Consider the following 18731-nt stretch of genomic DNA (forward strand, 5'->3'; position numbering starts at 1 on the left):
TGCCGGTGAAGCCCACTCAGCAGCTTGGCGGAGACTTGCACCCACAGTTTCTGAAGCTGAACGTTGTATTTGCTGCTGGTGCTCTGGCTCAGGCAGGGCATGTTTGATGGAATGCTTTGGAGATGTGTGGGGTTTTTTTGTTGTTGTTTTGTTTTTAAATGCAGAGCTTGCTGAGTTCTAACTGATGTTTAAACTTGCAAATGTAGTAGACAGTAGCTGAGAAAAAAGACCACATGTATATTTCTGGGAGAATTAATGTAGACTTCTTTTTACTATTGAGAAACCGTGCTGGTGTTAATGACAAGACCATATGCCAGAATGAGAGTGGATCTCTGTCATCAGTGGTGTAGAACTAATAATATGCTTTTTTCTCCTTCTCTTTCATTAGGGCAGAGCTTGGGATATGGCTTTGTGAACTACATTGACCCTAAGGATGCAGAGAAAGCTATTAACACCCTGAATGGATTGAGACTTCAAACCAAAACAATAAAAGTATGTTTAAAAATTTTTCTATATCTACTTACAGAACAGAGATTAAAAAAGAATTCAGGTCTTCTTGTACTTCTTTTCCTTTGTTTCATGCCTACATAGACACTTCTCTCGGAGGCATAGCAGAATTTTTTGCTTGTTGCGTGATGGGGAAACTCTTCACGAGTACTTTATATAATCACTCCTGTATTAATGGGGCGGGGGGGGGGGGGGGCAGCAGCAACTTTTCTTCACTAAGTACTCCGTGAAGCCTGCTGAATTAAATCTCCTTCCTTTGGAGTCATTTACTTTATCTATAGCTTGAGGAAAACTTTGACCAGTTCTTTGAGCCCAGGCCTTGGCAGACTTGTTCTATAAAGGGCCAGGTAGTAAATACATTAGGCTTTGTGGGTCGTGCAGCCTCTGTCACGACTTCTCAGCTCTGCCCTTGTACCTTGAAGCAACTGCAGCCAATAACTGCGTGAATGAAAGGATATGACTGTGATCTTAGAAAACCTTATTTATGGAAGCTGAAACTTGAATTTCATGTCTTGTTATATGTCACAAAACAGTTTTTTTATTTTGTCCCAGTCATTTAAAAATGTAAAAATCATTCTTAGCTCATGGATCATAAAAAACAGCTTGCAGGCTGGATGTGGTCCTTCGGCTCTGTTCTGACACTGCTCTAACTTTGAGGAGACTGACTAGAACCGCTTACGTGCCACACAGGTTGTTTTTCCTGTTACGTTTTTTAAGACAATTGGTCAGTAATCTGTGGATATTTTCCGGCTTTTTTGAATTTTCGAAATGCCGACATAGATTGTATCTGGATAAGAAGTTAATACAATTTGGAGTATAGATATTTTTTCCTTTAGAAAATACAACGGATGTTGCTTCTGGCAAATGCTTAGTGCACGTGCCATCAATTTTGCCTCTCCTGCCCAGTGCAGACATTGCCAATCAATCATGGCAGTCTGTCTCACTAAGTCTATATGTGGCTCCCAAATATTTTTCAAAATAATGTTCCAGACAACCTCTATCAATTGACTCAAGTTGGAACCTATTTTCCACCCTTGATTTAAGAAGTCAGCTCAGACTATAGCCTGAAGTGGTGAGGGGAAGTTAGTCAAGGCTGACTGTGGCATCCATCTTGCTTAGAGACTTGTCTAGAAGATTTCTGCTCATTTTTTTCAGAAATCTGGAAATGCAATGTCATCTTTGTGTTTAAAAGTTGCTTCTCTCAGAATTGTCAGCTAAGGTAATTCATTAGCTTTGGAGAGTTTTGACATCTCATTCTTTATATTTGTTGGCCCATAGGAAAAATGCCTCCCAGATCTGTCTCATCTAAAAGGAACTATATGGCGGGGGGTGGGGGGGGGAGGCTCCCAAATACATGTAAGATGTCCAAGAATTGTTGATTAAGAAAATGTCCTCTGAAAATATTCACTTTAGCCAGATAATGAGCTGGTAATTATGCTACCAAAATTTGAGGGGGAAAAAATTAGATTTCTAATATAGTCTACGATCACAAAGACTTCTTTTTTTTTAAATCCGAATTGCTTTTTCCAATTTCCATACTTTTCTGCACACTTTTTTTGGGGGGGGGGGCGGATCACAAAGATTAACCTTTTACCAGTACTATTTTTTTTTTTTTTAAAGATTTTATTTATTTATTTGACAGAGAGAGAGATCACAAGTAGGCAGAGAGGCAGGCAGAGAGAGAGGAGGAAGCAGGCTCCCTGTGGAGCAGAGAGTCCGATGCGGGACTCGATCCCAGGACCCTGAGATCATGACCTGAGCCGAAGGCAGCGGCTTAATCCACTGAGCCACCCAGGCGCCCTACCAGTACTATTAAAATAGCACTATTACTATTAAATAATAACAAATGCTGTTAAAAAAAAAAAGACCCCTAATATCCAGTTACCTTCACATTGTTTTGTGTGCCCTCTGTCTTCCTGAGGACGTTTGCAGGCCTCCTCATGTTAAATTGATTTCCAGAATTGCTGCTAATTTATCTTAGTGTTGAGATCCTGAGTTGTGGTTAAGAAGAAATTGGAATAGATGTTTGGGATGGCTCATACCAGAACATACCCTTTTCTCCACTCCAGAAATAGCCGCCCTTATTTCATTCTAGTGAGTCAGTTCTTTTGCTGTAAGTTTTTCTGCAGTAATGTCCATAAGAAGGCAGAAATGCAGGGGAAACAGGTCGCCAAAGAATAAATTTCCATGGCCTGCAAGGAAACCATTGATGGCAGCTGCTTCCTCACTGCCCATTGCCCGGCTTTCGCTTCAGGGCCCAGCTGCTCAGGCAGAATACGTGGAAGAAAGGACAGTAATGCCTTGTGGCTTTTAAACTGTGACATCTGCTACTTCTGATTTTCCGAAATGGGGGTGGGAGTGGTGGGGAAGCAGCAGGCTACTTCTTTCCCCGCCCCCATTCAGTTCCTGTAAAAATATCAGATAACAGCTGGTATCCTCAATTTGGCCCAGATTTCTCTGAGAGGCAAAGCAGTCCCTTTTCCAAAACTATAGAGCACCATTTTTGTCTGTTTGTTCTTTGTATTTTTTTTTCCCTCTTATTTTCAGTGAGACATGTTTTGTGTGTTCTTAGGCAACATCTTGAGCCAGTTTTCTCCTCATGTTTGCTGCTTCAAGTACCTTTTGGAAGCTCCACTTAAACCATTCCATTCTCTGGGATACCATTCCATAAATTAGCCTTTTTATCCTTCTTGCAGTCCATCCTGGTGGTGACTGTAGGACTAAACTTACACAATACCAGTCTCCTCATGTTACTTCTCACTCAAGCCTCTCTTGTTTTTCCCTGCTCTTTCACTGTTATCGTTTGAGTTAACTTTGGAGTTGACCCAGTGTTATTACTACTTTCTGGGTAATCAACCTGGCTCTTCCTTAGTGGGCTGATCTTCTCAGGCTCTGCACATATTCCCCTGTAGTCTCAACTCCTGGCATACCCTTTCATGCTTCTTTAGTTGAATAGCAATCTCCCCATCTATGGGAGCCCATCTGACGTACTTTCTTCAGCCACTGCCGCCATTAAAAGAGTTGAGACCTTAGTGCTCAAAGAGCTTGGCTAAGTCCAGGCCGTTGAAGACAAAACTCTTATATTTAATGTGGCAAAACTCTTTCCCTTTAGAAAGCTGCAGTAGACTAATTAATACATACATCATGTATGAGTATACAAATGTTTGTGTGCTCCTCAAGTTAAATCTTCCAAGCCACTTAGCATTTAGTATGCATTTGGTAGAATTCCTAGTAATTGCAGTATTGAAGCAGTGTATCAAGTGCTGTGAAAGGTGGTTTATTTAGCAGTTTCTCCTGGGGCTTCCTAATAGCATTAGCCCAGTAGGGTTTTTTGCAATAGATGGATGGTGTGTTAAATAAATGACAAATATTCAGTATTTCTGCCGTGAGTGAAGCAAAGTCCCTCAGGCACTGTGAAATCCTAAAGAAATTATTCCTAAACTTGCTTGCATTAGAATCACCAGGAGAAGTGAATTAGAAATGCAGGTTCCTTGGCCCACTACTGAGCTACTGGATCAATGTCCAGAGGTGAGATTCAGAAATCTCCTTTTTTTTTTTTTTAAAGACTTTATTTATTTATTTGACAGAGAAATCACAAGTAGGCAGAGAGACAGGCAGAGAGAGAGAGGGAGAAGCAGGCTTCCCGCTGAGCAGAGAGCCCGACTCGGGGCTCGATCCCAGGACCCCAAGACCATGACCTGAGCTAATGGCAGAGACCTAACTCACTCAGGCACCCCTGAGAAGTCTGCTTTTTAATAAGCTTTCCAGTTCATGACAGCACGTCTAAGGCCTAGCATGTAGAAACCACCAAAACGTACCTTTTCTGAATAGGTGGGTTCTCCATCTATTTGGTATTTTTGCATTCAGAGTTCAGTTTGTTTTCATCTTTTACCTTGATAATCTTCTCGTGGATAATTCTTAGCATCCTGAATGATAGTTCAGCATTCAGAGTAAAAAGTAGTTCATACCATCTTCACTTTTTAAAAAGTATGGCTTAGAAATTAGAAAAACTTAATATGTTCACCTTACGTTAGAAAGATATTTATTACAAATAGCATTCATAGGTTAAAGTTTCAAAGTGGTTATTGTCTTCTCCTAAGGATCACATTTTTTTCCTGATTAGGTTTATGTTTTGGCAGCTTACCTTGCTGGTGATGTCACACCATCTCTGAGCTATGTGGGAGGCAGTCATGATAAAGCCTGCCTACATTGTCCCTGACACTGAGATGGTAAATATGGTGTGAAGAATTCAAGATGTTTTTAACTTCTGATATTAGGGAGTGTAGTGAAAAGGTAGTGTATTATGTACACAATTCAGGTATGGGGGGGATGGGAATCTTATCATGAAAGTGTCAAAAATTGTATACTGGGGCAACGGGGTGGGAATCTCATCAAGACCCCACTGTTCCCCAGGGCAGCCCTATGTTCTGTGGACTGTTTGGGATCTCAGTGGTTGTGACTATGGTGTTCAGTCTTCATGTTCTTTGCTTATTTTGTTTCTAGGAGTCTCAGGTACTGACAAAATCTAAATTGGTATATGAAACATGTATGGCTTCAAGCTAATATCCCTTCCCCACCAAGGGAAAATGTATTTTTTGCCTAGGTTAATGGTACCAGACTTAAATTCATAATTAATAGAGTAAAATATTGAATATTTCCAAAAAATCTTATACTCTCCCCCCCTCCCATCCCCCCCATCAAGTACTGTGAATAGGTGATGGAAGTCTTTCCTCCCAGCATCACTCCCAACTTCTCCCCCCTCCTACAGGAGGTATAGAAATACTTGTTATTTCCAGAAGTGGGCTTGCTTTATCTTGGAAGTAGGAGATGTTATCTCCAGGAATAGAAGTCTTTTGTTATTACTGGTAGGTACCCTGAGAAAATCATGGCTTCTCTGCCCCATTGAAGGAAAACAAAATCCCTATTTGGAAATCCTACCAGCGTGGAAAAACTGCCTAAATTTGGTTTAGATTAGATAGATTTTTTTTTCTTAATGTTTCAGACATAAACCAACCTAAATTTTACCTTTGCTTAAAAGTTATTAATTGACATATATTAATGGAAATATTAAAATATTAAAATAGCCAAACCACCATTTAAAGTCATATGGAAAAACTGTTATAGAAATTGAAATACTGGGGTGCCTAGGTGACTCAGTGGGTTAAGCTTCTGCCTTCAGCTCAGGTTATGATCTCAGGGTCCTGAGATCGAGCCCTGTATAGGGCTCTCTGCTCAGTGGGGAGCCTGCTTACCCCCTCCATCTGCCTGCCTCTCTGCCTACTTGTGATCTCACTCTCTGTCAAATCAATCAATCAATCTTTACAAAAATTGAAATACTGATTACAAATAGTGCCTATTTCTTAAAGTGTTCAGTTTGTTAGAGAACAATTAAGTAAAGCCAATAGACCTTTATTCTGAGCCATTGCGTTGCTTTAAATTATTTTTACATTTATATCTTTTCCTCACTAGCCTATCCTTTTTCCAGGAACTGTAATATTTACAGACTTACTTTGTGTGTTTGTTTAGCATGAACTGTGTCCTTACTGTTACTACTTTTATTTGTCTTTTCATTTTATTAGTGGGGATTTTTAAAGAACAAAAGTTTTAAATTTTGACAAGGTCTAATTTATGAATTTGTTCTTTTAATAAATAAAATGCTTTTGGTATTGAATGCATGATACCCTTTCCTAACCCAGGGTTACAAAAATTTCTTCCTATGGAACTATATCCTTAATATAGGAGGAATACAGAACTGCATTTCTGAAATTTTAGTCTCCCTGACATTGATAAAGTGTTTTAACTGAGTTTGTGATCTTGGACAAGTCTTTTAATTGTCTAAGTTTCCATTTTTTTTTTTCCTAATAAATTCCTAATTTATTCTATATATATATATATATATATATATTCTAATAAATACCCAAAGAAAAGTTAGTACCTAGTTTTCTCAAATCATTCCAAAAAATTATAAAGAAAGAACGCTTCCAAACTCATTTTGAAAGGTCAGCACTACCTTCATACCAAAACTAGGCAAATACATCATACAGACAAAATTATAGGTCAATATCCATATATAGGTCAATATCCATGATGAACTTAGATGAAAAAAAACCTTAACAAAATATTAACAAACCAAATTCAACAATACATTAAAAACATCATATACCCCACTTGAGTGAGATTTATTCCAGGAATGCAAGGATGGTTCAGTACTGTTGTATTTGGAGACATTAATGGCATTGTTTTCCATAATCTCAACATTCACATTTGACAGTTTCAGGCCATTGATTAAATTTCCCTTCCTTTGCTTATTACAAAGTCCGGGGGTGCAGATACCTCCAGCAGGATGTCTAGTGGATCCTCCCTGCAGTAGGCATCTCGAGGGTGAACTATGGAGGCTGTGCCCTGAGCAGCACTGGTGGGGGTGCTCCTGTGGGTGAAAGGTCTGGGTGGGATCAACTGGTCTAGTTTCTCCATGATTCTCTTTACTCTTAGCTCAGTCTCTGCTGATGAAACTACTGGATGCGGTGGTAATTCAGGACTCGAGGACTTCATGATAAAGTTCCAGTGATGGAGGGAGAGGGGCAGCTTAAATGCAGTCCATATCTCTTTCCAGAAAAATCTGAAGTAACCAAATCTTACATCTTCAGGAACTTAAAGTTTTAGAAGAATTTATACTAGTTAGGAAGAAATTAAAATTGTTTGCCGCCACAACTTTTATTCAATGTTTTCCTGGAGTTGCAGTAAAAGTAGGAAGACCTGGAATCTCAGATGGGGACATTATTTGACCAGCTTCAGCTGTCCCCCGAGGAGGCCCCAGAAGACAGGCCCAGCATTACATGCCCCAGGACACCCCTGAACAGTGCTACCACAGCTCCAGCCATTTCACCAAGACGACAGAGGTGCAGAGCATTTTGGAAGTTCCTAGACCATCTGTTCCATGCTGACATGAGCTCCAGCCATTCCGTCAGGCTCCCCCTTGAACTGGTCACGGGCTGGGTGAGCTCGGAGCGCGGCTAGCGGCTGGGGATACGGGAGTGATTGGGTGCTGTCCTCTGGGGGCGCACTGAGGAGTGGGGCCCTGGGCTCTCGGCTCCTCCGGGCCGGAGACTAGGAGGCCGCCATTTTCATTCCCGTCCTCCGGATAAGTTTCCATTTTATCTGTAAAATTAGTCAATTTATTCATCACTGAGAATGTTCATTGCTTTTTTTTTTTTTTAAGCTTTCCATGGTCTGCCAAATTGCATTGTAAAGGGTGTAACTATTTATTAAATATTTAATGAACCCATGTTTATCATGGAATGATTTAGTTAGTGGTGAAGTGTAGCACCTCATCCTGAAGAGAGAACAGTTTTAACTGTTTCTCTTTGCCATTGTTGAAAGTTTATCAGCCATAGTAAAATTTGTGCTGGGAAACCGTTCTCTAGCTTCACCCTGTTTTTGGTACAGTATTACTAGGGAGGGCGTTGGTTCTCATTTAGCATTTAAACTGTTCTTTTATAAAATTTAATTCTGACCACTAGAAAACGCTGCATAAATCATCGACTCTTTAGGGTTGAGAAGGAATGGGCATGAAAGTTGGAAATGTAAGTGAAGTTAGGCTTGCCACCTGCTAGGTGCTCTGTTTGAATATCTGCAGCACCATTTTGGGGTGTTTGAGACAAGTGGGTTTCATAATAGCAGTAACGCCGAGAGCTTATGCTTTTGTAGGGAAGTTTGAAAGCAGATGGTAGGGGAACCACATAGAATTAGCTGGAGCAGTAAGCAGGGGGGGTAATGCAGAAAGGAGCCAGAGAGTGTTGGGGGATGATAAAAGGCAGCTGTGCCATGCCAAGGTTTTATATTGTAGGTGAGGGAGAACCATGAAAGAGTTTTGAGCAGGGCACTGATGGATTGTACTTAAGTTTTTGTGAGGAAGGGAAGTTTTATTTGGTAGAAATCCTGCATCTCTCTGAGCATTTCAGTCTACCCTAGTGTTCTTTTGGCTTATGTAGTTGATTTTGTTTTCTGTGCAGGTACAAAGTATAGATGTTTGTAGAAGTGTGAGCTTCATAGACTTACATAGCATCTCCTATAAACTACCCTACATTTCAGCACTGCTGCATTTGGATCATCATTTACCTTTTACCTTGACCAGATTTGGAAATTTGAAAGTAATGGTCTGAAGGACAGGCCTCAGATTAACTGACAACTTCTGAGATGATAACCTAAACTGCTGTTTGGCTGGTCAGACTTTCATTTGTGGAGGGATAAAGAAAGTGGAAAAAGTACATACCAGGAGTGGAAGTGAGGATGGAAGCTGAGTGAATAATTTTCACCTTTTTAAAGATTCGCCTTTTTAAAAACAAAGACTGGATGTATTGTAACTTCCTTTTAAACTCATGGTCTGGAACTTTTTAGAGCCATGTGCCAAGTTTTACCAATATATTGCTACATCAGATTATCAGAACCCCTTCAGTGCATTTAAATAAAACTCTTATATGCACACCGAGACTAGTTTCCATTGTCCTCATTGGAAATGAGGAATAAGATATTTAAAATAAGATATTATTTGTATAATGCTTGTCATATGTTTGTAGAATACTTCATTGTGAGCTTGATTTTTTTCTTTTCTTTTCTTTTTTTTTTTTTTAAAGATTTTATTTATTTATTTGAGAGAGAATAGGAGAGAAAGGTCAGCGGGAGAAACAGACTCCCCAGGGAGCAGAGCGCCCAATGTGGGACTCGATCCCGGAACTCCAGGATCACGACCCAAGGTGAAGGCAGTCATTCAACCAACTGAGCCACACAGGCGCCCCCTTTCTCTCTCTCTCTTTTTTTTTTTCCTAACCACAAAAAGCACCATAGGTTGTTACTTACTCACCTTGGGTGACCTGGAGAGTGTGGGCAGGTGGCCTAGCCTTGTCCAGAACTTCATCATCCCAACTCAGGCCTATTAGTGTTACTCCTGCTCCTTCCAAGCTCCCTTCATAGTGGAAAGGAGACATTTGAAAATTTCCAGAGAGCAGTAACTTGGCATTATCTGAATGGCTTTTCTGTAGTTTTTTTTTTTTTTCGTGGTTGGTAGAGCAGAGGTGAGCCTGCACAGAGGGATAGGTGAGGAGGAAGTTTCCCCGTAACATTGTCTCCGCTTGCTTCCTGCCCAGCCCTGCTTGTGAATCACAGGACAGGAGGATGGTGGGAGAGTCTCAGCACTTGATTGAACCCATCTTTCTTAGGAGGGAGTTTATAGATCATTTTATTTTCCAAGCCTCTGCTTTTCCTGCCTATTTCATAGATGTGTATCTGCAAAAGCATTTCGGCTAGGCACTGTTAACGCTTGCCTGCTTATCTTTTTTCTACTGCTCTTTAAGGGTAGGGTAGGGCTTGTGGCCTTTTATTTATGACTTGGGAGAAGTACTACCAGGTAGTTGAGTGGCTTCAGTGTGTCCTGTAAAGTTAGCTTGAGAGGTTAAGATGGGTGTGCTAACTTCTGAAGAAGGGTCCCTTAATTTCTTGCTTTATCTACTTTTTGTAGTAGTTACATAGGACTTTTATCCTTCTACTTGTCTGGATTTATTCAAAAACAATAGTCTTTTGTAGGCACATTCGTCCTACCCCCCCAGACCCGTTTTTAAGGATTTATTTAAGGATTTATTTGTTTATTTATTTTAAGGATTTATTTATTTAAGAGCAGTGGGATTGGGGGGAGAGTCAGTGGGAGAAGCAGACTTCCCACTGAGTAGGGAGCCTGACCTGATGTGGGGCTCAATCCCAGGACCTCATGACTTGAGCCAAAGGCAGATGCTTAGCCAACAGAGCCACCCCAGCACCCCAGGCAAATACTCCCTTTGACCGGTGAAATGCAGCTCAGGTTAAGGAACTTGTTCTAAACCCAGTGCAGCTGATAGCACCACTAGGAACAGGAATGTAAGGTCATGTTGGCTGACACTGGTGGCTTTTATTGTTTTCTTTCCATCTTGTATTATTGATATTCAGGTGTTTTCCTTAGAAATGGGTTATAGATATCACTTCAGACAAATGGAGTATTTTCTTGGGGACTGTCATTGGGATGTTTTATTGTCTTGAGACTTTCTGAATCCCATCTCTGTTAGGTGTGAGAAAACGGAGCTCTTCCCTGTAGTGGAAAAACTGCTGTCTTTTGGGCTCAGTGCTGTAGACATCCACACCTCCAGCTTGAGAGGAAAACCAGTGTCTGGAGGTCCTGTTTAGTGGATGGGCAAGTTCACAGAGATTTAAGTATTTTGATGGTAATGGGAGAGAATTATTATAGTAACTGTCCAGATCTCTGTTCTACAGGACACTACCCATTCAGAATGTTTTTCTGGAAGGTTCTTGCAAGTCTTAGATGCAAGTTTAGAAGTTAAAGTGCATTTGTCACATTTGTGTGCAGACTCTTTACAAAAGCACGTGTGGTCCATTTTCTTTTCCTCCGACCTCTGCCAGATTTTCCTGTCATTGTCCTTAGCATCACTTCTAAACTGCAAGCACTAATCTGGCTTGTGGGGTTTTAATTTGGATGTTTCTTGACCTATTGTTTATGGTTAAGCAGAGAGGGAGAGCTGTGTTTTGAAAACAATATAGGCAGTCTGTTGCGTGAATCCCCCCCCCCCCCCCCCCCCCCCGCCCCAAATGAGAAGTGCTCCTTTGAATGCGGCAGCAAGACCGCAAGCCATAAGTCCTGGCTTTCTGTCCTGCTCTCACTCTCCTGGTCTAGCTTTCTCATTTGTAAAATGGTGGAGTGGTACTGACGACACAATTGTTGTGTAGTGTGTTACTGAACATCTAGAGGTAGAAAGTACTTGTGTTGGCCAGTGAACTTTCAGAAAGAGAAAATTAAGGATATTAAGTTGTTTTTCAGTCTTTTCTATAGTAGAGTAGTATTTTAGAAATCTAATTGGGGAAATTGAAAAGCTACTTTTTCTATGATGAAAATAGTCACCCTGTCTAGTTCGTTGGTTTAATTTTGTTGGATATTTGAAAAGCTATTGTAGTTACCTTGTGCTATAGAGTAGTGGGTTGTGAAAAAAATAAATAAATCATGCTAATGTGCTCCATTTTTTGGTCATGAGTATAAGGTTACCTCCTCTCATAGGAAAGAGAGGTGTAATCCTTCCTGTGTAGGTTCTGAGTTTGCTAATGAGTCTTGAAGTGACCCTCACTGACCGGTCCTCAGGTGAGCAGCAAGCACCTGCGTGGTCCTGGAAACTAGTCATTCAGAAAATGTTTTCATTTCCACAAATTTTGTTAAATGACTGTTTAGACATTTCACTGTTCCATTGGTTTCACCCAAATGATGCTCTTCATATTCCTAGAAAGATTCTGGAGTCACTGAGAGTGGCTCTCGCCTCACAGAATTAAGCACAGCAGCCTTTTGCACAGACCAGCCAAACTGATGAGCTCCCTGATCCAGCCGAGCCCCAGTCAGCCAGCCTTGTTTTTGGAAATACCTTGGGATGAGTTTTACGGGCTTTGTTTTACTTTTACATGTTTGTATTTGTCAGTGGTTCAGATTCATATATCCTTTCAAGCTGCCTGTGAATTTCTTACTCACTTGGAAACCAACATTGACTGGTGACAAGGAGGAAAACTAGTTTCTAGGAATCCTGAATATGCCACCAGAGTTTGAGGATTACCTGTTTAAAGTCCCTCTGTGTAAGGGAGTGCCAAAACATTAATATTCATCAGAATTCCTGGTGTGGTGTGGTTGATAAAATGCATATTTCTGGACTTCAGTAAAACTGACTGCCAACAAAGATTGTATTTTAACCAAACACTACAGGTGATGGTTAATAGGTGGTGATCTGACCTGAGAACCATTGTTTGGTGGACCTTAATGATTTGAACTTGGATAGGTCTGTGATGCTTATTTAGAAATAAATCTACATGTAAATAAGATTTTCATTTGTGGGTTCTATCGTAAACTATCTGGAATATTTGTGGTTAACAGATGTACTTTTAATGAACATAATGCTGGACTTAAAACACTCTCTTTCTCTCTCACACACAGACACACACAGAGTACTCATTTTCAGAGCATTTCAGTGTCATTAAATAATTTTAGCTTTACAAGTACATAAAAGTCATTTAATATTTGATTCTGAGGGTTGGGAATTTGCAGCATGGTTCTTCTGGGGCCCATTCATTTAAAATGGATATTTCATGTTATTATAGAGATTGGGGAGTTGAATTATATGATTCAAGATGGTTGTGAATCCTTAGAATATGGAAGTTGCTTTTAAAATGCAATAAAAATTAATTTCTTATTTATAGGCTCCCAACCACGCCCTTCTTTCCCCCCTCCCTAGTATCTGGATGTTTGCACTTTTCTAGTCATGGTTTGAATAAATGGGAATTTGCTCTGTTATCATAAATACTCCCTCACATCGCATGTTACAAATATTCAAAGAAAAAAACCCTATTTACTGTATGTCACCTTAATTTAGAAACCTTTTGACCTATAAATTGAATGTCCCAAAGCTATGTGAAAGCAGTGCATACTGTCACCAAAAGGCTTACAATGTCTCTGTTCTCAGATTTGCAAAAATGGGTTAAGAAGTAATTGTCACCAACTTACAGGATTTTCCATAGTGTTCTTCATTAACCAGTGTCTTGGGGGAATTGTGAAATATGCATTGTCTGCACACTGCTCTGGCGTACAAAGTCAAATGAACCATGAAGGTGAGGGCTAAAAACACCCCTCTCACCTTTGTACTTTGTCCTTTGAGTATTAAAGAACATTGATCTACCAAGTGGCAAATGGGGTACTATTTGGCGGTTTAATTACAGCCAGTGAATGTTATTGATGCTATCAATCAGCGAGACCCAGGGAAAGGGCACGGTGCCAGACCATTCCCTGCTCCCGACAGTGTAATTAAATACCTCAGGACTGGATTCTCAAGGTAAAGTGAGAGGTGCTTCCGCACATCTGAAGCAGGAGAGCACTTTGTCTTACAATGCAGGTAAAGGTGGTTATCCCCTCCTGCTGCTGCTCTTTAAATTTTTGGACGTGTCTACAAATGGCAGAGATATGGTCTGTTCCTTGTGTACATTTAAGGTTGTTGGTTTTTTTCCTTAAAATCCCTCTTTCTTGGGGCGCCTGGGTGGCTCAGTGGGTTAAGCCTCTGCCTTTGGCTCAGGTCATGATCTTTGGGTCCTGGGATCGAGTTCTACATCAGGCTCTCGGCTCAGTGGGGAGCCTGCTTCCCCCCTCTCTCTGCCTGCCTCTCTGCCTGCTTGTGATCTCTGTCTGTCAAATAAATAAAATCTTAAAAACAAAACAAAACCCAACCCTCTTTCTTATAAGATCTTCACAACTGTCATACAAAAGGCTTTAGGAATACAGTTACTTTTTCTTAAAGCTGTTTGGAGGGATCTATAGCTCAGGTGTCTAATAGATATTTGGAGAATGAAGGATTGTCTTAGAATGAGACTATTAGTCCTGCAAATCAGTTCATTTAAAAAAGCTTTCCCTGTGATTATTCTCTAATGTCTAATCATGTTGAGAGAAAACTATCTTGATAGGTTGAAGTTATAAAACATTCAGTAGTATTTCAGGGGTTATTCCTTTTAAACTACCTATTGAATAAATTTTTCATAGTTGTATAACTTCATGTCAGGTCCACAAAATATATTTGGTAAAAGTTTCTTTGGTTCTGGGGAGGATTTATAATAGCATTCCTATTATCCTTTTTTCCCTCTTCTCATATGCTATTACATGTGTTTGACACATAAATTTTCATCTAGGTCTATTTGAGAGATAAATGCCTTATACAATCCAGAATGTTTGTTACTCCTCCCCACCCCCCTCAAATGGTGTATAGTTTGTACTCATTAAGGTTTACCAAAGATGGGCTCACCTTGCAAGAAAGTGAGGTGGTTTCCTAACTTTTTGTGCATATGCGTATGTACATATAAGCATACACACACTAGATTCCTGACAGTTGGGTTAAAACAGGCCTGAAAACACTTCTTGGCTGTTGTGATTTAGTTGTAATATAGATATGTGTTGCAAACTGTTTTTACATTTACAACAGGTGTTTGAAGGAAGATTGTGAGAAATTTTCCTTTAGATGTTTGAGGAATAATTTTTTAAGGACGTTAAAGTTTTAGTAAAAGTGAGTATTTCATCTTCAAGAGCCTTATCCCAATAGGAGCTTTTACATTATGTGGAATCATCATAGCAAGTTCAACAGTTTGTTTCCAAGTTTGTAAGGAAGGGCATATGCTTTAAAAATTATTAATGGCCACTGTACCTGTGCTTCTTTTTCTTCTCCTCCCCCACTAAGGGCAAAGATATCAAAAGTAATACTAAAAAAAGAATCGCAAATTGTTTTTTTAAAGACTATACAATCTTGGATAGGGAGCATCTGTGAGTAATGAAGTACTTAATTCTGCAAGCATTTTGAGCGTCTAGTATGTACCAGTCAGCTTTGCTAAATGTTGGAGCCGTGCTAAAATATGACAAGATATTGTTTTGTCCTTGATGTCATTGTGTAGTAGGGAGAGACAGCACTTACTTTATATGACCGTTTTTTTTTTTTTTTTTTTTAAATGTATGATAAGTGAATGCAGAGTGCAGTGGGAATGGATATGTCACTGGCTGTCGAGAGTCCTCTGCAATGGCTTCAGAGGTGATAGGGTTTTACAAAATAGGGTTTATCACGCCGAGAAAGAAGACAGGTATTAGACATGAAGGAATGTCTTATCCAAAGGCATAGAGGCCTTTATGTGACAGGAACTTTTTGGAAGAAACTTGTATCTGGAAACTATAAAGTGTGCTCAGTCTGTTGAGTATTAACCTTCTATCTATGAAAATGATTGGGAGGAAAATTTGGTTAAACCTAGCCCCATAGTTTACATTTATCCCCTTTCAGGGAAGATCTAATTCATGAAAGGAACTATAGAGATGAATTTGGGCAGATTAATTCATTTGTTCATCGATACCTCTCTGCCTTGTTCTGCAAAGATCCATGGTAACCTGTGAGATTCGTTTAAGATATTTAAAAATGGTACCAAGATGAAATTTCTCTGTGGAGTATTTAGTGTACACACAGAAATAGGATCATTATATTTTCATTACTGTATGTATAAGTAGGTCAAAGAAGACTTGGATATCTGAACCAACATTGTGGCGAAGCAGTTTTTCTTCTAGTTATAGAACAAAAGGGAGCTTACTGTAGATCATATTTAAGTTAGCTTTTTAAATGGCAACACTGATTTTGACTCTTCTCACCTAGCTTATCATGGGAAAATTACCTCCATATCGTATATGTGTCTGACCCACAAATTGCATATGTATATGTATATATATTTCTGTAGGCTATCACTCCCCTGCTCATTGAATGCTTTTCTGTGACATATAAGGGCTCCAGAATCTGCCCCAACTTGGTATTACAGGGTTGTCTTTGTTCTGCAGAGATCCTTATCTTGCTCACCTGGGCTCCTCATCCTTGAAGATGCAAGTCAAAGTCTTATTTCCTGCCTTGGGTCATTCTCTGCCTATACTGCCCTATACCAAGGGCATTACTTACTGACTTTTTATTTTGCTATTAAAGCATTTGTTTATTTTGTTTTATTTTTTACTCTATGTTACCTTTTTCTCCCCTTGGATGGTCTACTCTCAGAGGAGCAGTCAGATTTGTCTTCAGAGCAATTCATGAAATACTTAAGCTTTTATTTAAAATTTTTGAAGGAGGAAGTTTCTGTATATTGTTTATAAGGAATGGTGGAGATGTGCTCTGTATGCTCAAAGATAGGAAAATTCACAATTTAAGTGAAACCAAAAGTGAAACTCTGAAACTTCCTGAGAAGTCTTACTATTTATTGAAGACACATCCCAATGAAGGATATATGAAGGGCTTACCTGCATTTTCTTTTCTACAGTTAATGAAGATTGAACTATTGTTTTCCTTTTATGAGTGGTTTTCCACGTAATGTCCATCAGCCTGTGTCTTTTTGTCCTTTGTCACTTTCACGTGTTCTTTTTTCTCTCTCAAATCCTAGATGGAGTATGTTCAAGCCCGAGGATATGTAACCCACCAAAATTGGCTTGTCGAAAACCACCTTCTTCCACACATTACCAACCAGTGCTTGTTGACTTTTATCGTTAAGCCTCTCCAGTTTACTTCTACCAAGTACTGTGGAGATCTTTAGGTTTTACTTTCTTACTCAGCATTTAATATGTTGGCAGTGCTTTACATCTGCTAGATGGTCCAGTGCTATTTAAATTATATTTTTTAAGTTTATTTTTGGAGGTAAAATTGTAACTGGTAACTTTGATAGTATGGCTTTTGTTAGAGATTGCATCTGATCAAATTTCAGAATCTTGAACCCTTAAGAAGCAACTCTTGGAGAATGGTTTTCTAAGAACTGAATGAGTACATCTGTTTTTCTGTAAGCCAGTTTAACTTGTGTTGTTTCCAGTGAAGCACAGAAAGCCAGATTGTTTGGACAAGCATCACACCTTCTAATCACCTTGCCTAAGAGGTACTTCATTCAGAAAGTGCCCCTGCAGGAGGCCGTGCAGGTCAGCAGAAATTGGAGTGCCTCCTTGGTGGGTGGGGCTGTAAGATAGGGGCCCTTACAAGAATTAGTTTCAACCCTCTAGGACTTTACAGCCTAGTAATAGAAAAGCTTTGTAAGCGAATGGTGGTCCTGTTACCTGGGAGGAGGCATTGAGGCAGTGTGCTGCACTGGCAGTGTTGAGGAAGCCTGAGACACAGCTGAGTATTGAGTACTAGTGCTGAGATTTCTTTTTCTTGAAGTCTCCCTAATGTCCTCCTAGAATATCTAGTGATAGTGTCCAAAATGAAAAATTCACAGTACTCCCTGCTAGCATAGCCACCTTAGCATTTTTTTCTAGTGTGAAATCACATTGAGTCATTAGGTACATTAGGCACATTCAGCCAACACTGGTTGGTAATGTGTAGAAAAAGAAGGTTCTCGACAAGCCAATTTTGGTGGGTTACATATCCTAGGGCTTGAACATACTCCATCTAGGGTTTGAGAGAGAAAAAAGAACACATGAAAGTGACAAATAACCTGCAGCCCACATTCAGAAGCATATCTGCAGGCCTAAGAAAATAGGCCCTGTGCCCCGAAGACCACCTATTATTTCTACCATTGTCTTCCTGAAATGGATTTCTCCTCTATTTCTCATGTTGCATCCAACTTTAGGCTCTAACAGATCTTTATGAGAGAGAATAAGGAGGTGGGAGGATTATTTAATATGCCATAACTTTAATTAGACAAATAAGATTAAGTTGGTCTTTTCTTTCTTTCTTTCTTTTTTTTAAGATTTTATGTATTTATTTGACAGAAAGAGATCACAAGTAGATAGAGAGGCAGAGAGAGAGAGAGAGGGAAGCAGGCTTCCTGCTGAGCAAAGAGCCCGATGGGGGACTCGATCCCAGGACCCCGAGATCATGACCTGAGCCGAAGGCAGTGGCTTAACCCACTGAGCCACCCAGGCGCCCCTAAGTTGGTCTTTTCTATCAGCCCATTTAAATATGCTTGATGTTGACCCTCTATATGATAGTAAGACACCCTTTTCCTCATGCTTTAGCCAGGCTTTCCAACGTGCTCCTCTGCCATTGTCTTATAAAATACTGGGAATATTGTATTGTAACAAAGTAATTATTAGTAAGGATTAATTTTTATACTAACTGCCATGGATTTGGGAGAGACTTATTTATTTCCCCTTTGAACTGTTTTCCTTTTAAAGTGCATATATCTTCTGCCAAATGGCCCCCTCTGTGTCTTCTCAGAGATAATAGTCACCTTTGAGTTTCTTCTTAACATAAATTAGGGATGCTTATGATAATACCCAATTTATATCCTGCTGTTCGGATCAATTCAATTAATACATGTAACATACTGAGGGGTGCCTGGGTGTTGGTCTTATTTCAATTTCAGCTTAGGTCATGATCTCAGGGTCCTGAAATGAAGCCCTGTGTTGGGGGCTCCACATTTAGCAGGGAGTTGGCTTGGGATCCTCTCTCCCTCTGCCACCCCTTCTCCTCCTCCCTCCACCACAAGTGTTTGCACATGCTCCCTTGCTCTCTCTCAAATCTTGTATAAATATATAACACACCAAGAACAGTGCCTGGCACATGGTAAGCATTTAGTAAATGTCTGAGGCTATCATGATCTATATTATTGTGATTTTATATATACATGAAATTCTATGGTATGATGAAACATTATTATGGTTCTCCAGCTTTGTG

At 39.8% G+C, this 18731-nt stretch overlaps 1 protein-coding gene across 4 annotated transcripts in view; it reads left to right on the forward strand.

The window, feature by feature from the left end:
- Positions 1-18731, forward strand: part of ELAVL2 (ELAV like RNA binding protein 2) — a 143288-nt gene that overhangs the window by 101977 nt on the left and 22580 nt on the right. For all 4 annotated transcript variants that reach the window (XM_046021697.1, XM_046021696.1, XM_046021694.1 and 1 more), the window contains exon 3: positions 389-492. In XM_046021697.1, coding sequence (XP_045877653.1) covers positions 389-492 — 104 coding nt within the window. The remainder of the gene's footprint in view (positions 1-388; positions 493-18731) is intronic.

Source organism: Meles meles, chromosome 11 (assembly GCF_922984935.1).
Source record: "Meles meles chromosome 11, mMelMel3.1 paternal haplotype, whole genome shotgun sequence".
In the NCBI taxonomy this organism is placed as follows: domain Eukaryota; kingdom Metazoa; phylum Chordata; class Mammalia; order Carnivora; family Mustelidae; genus Meles; species Meles meles.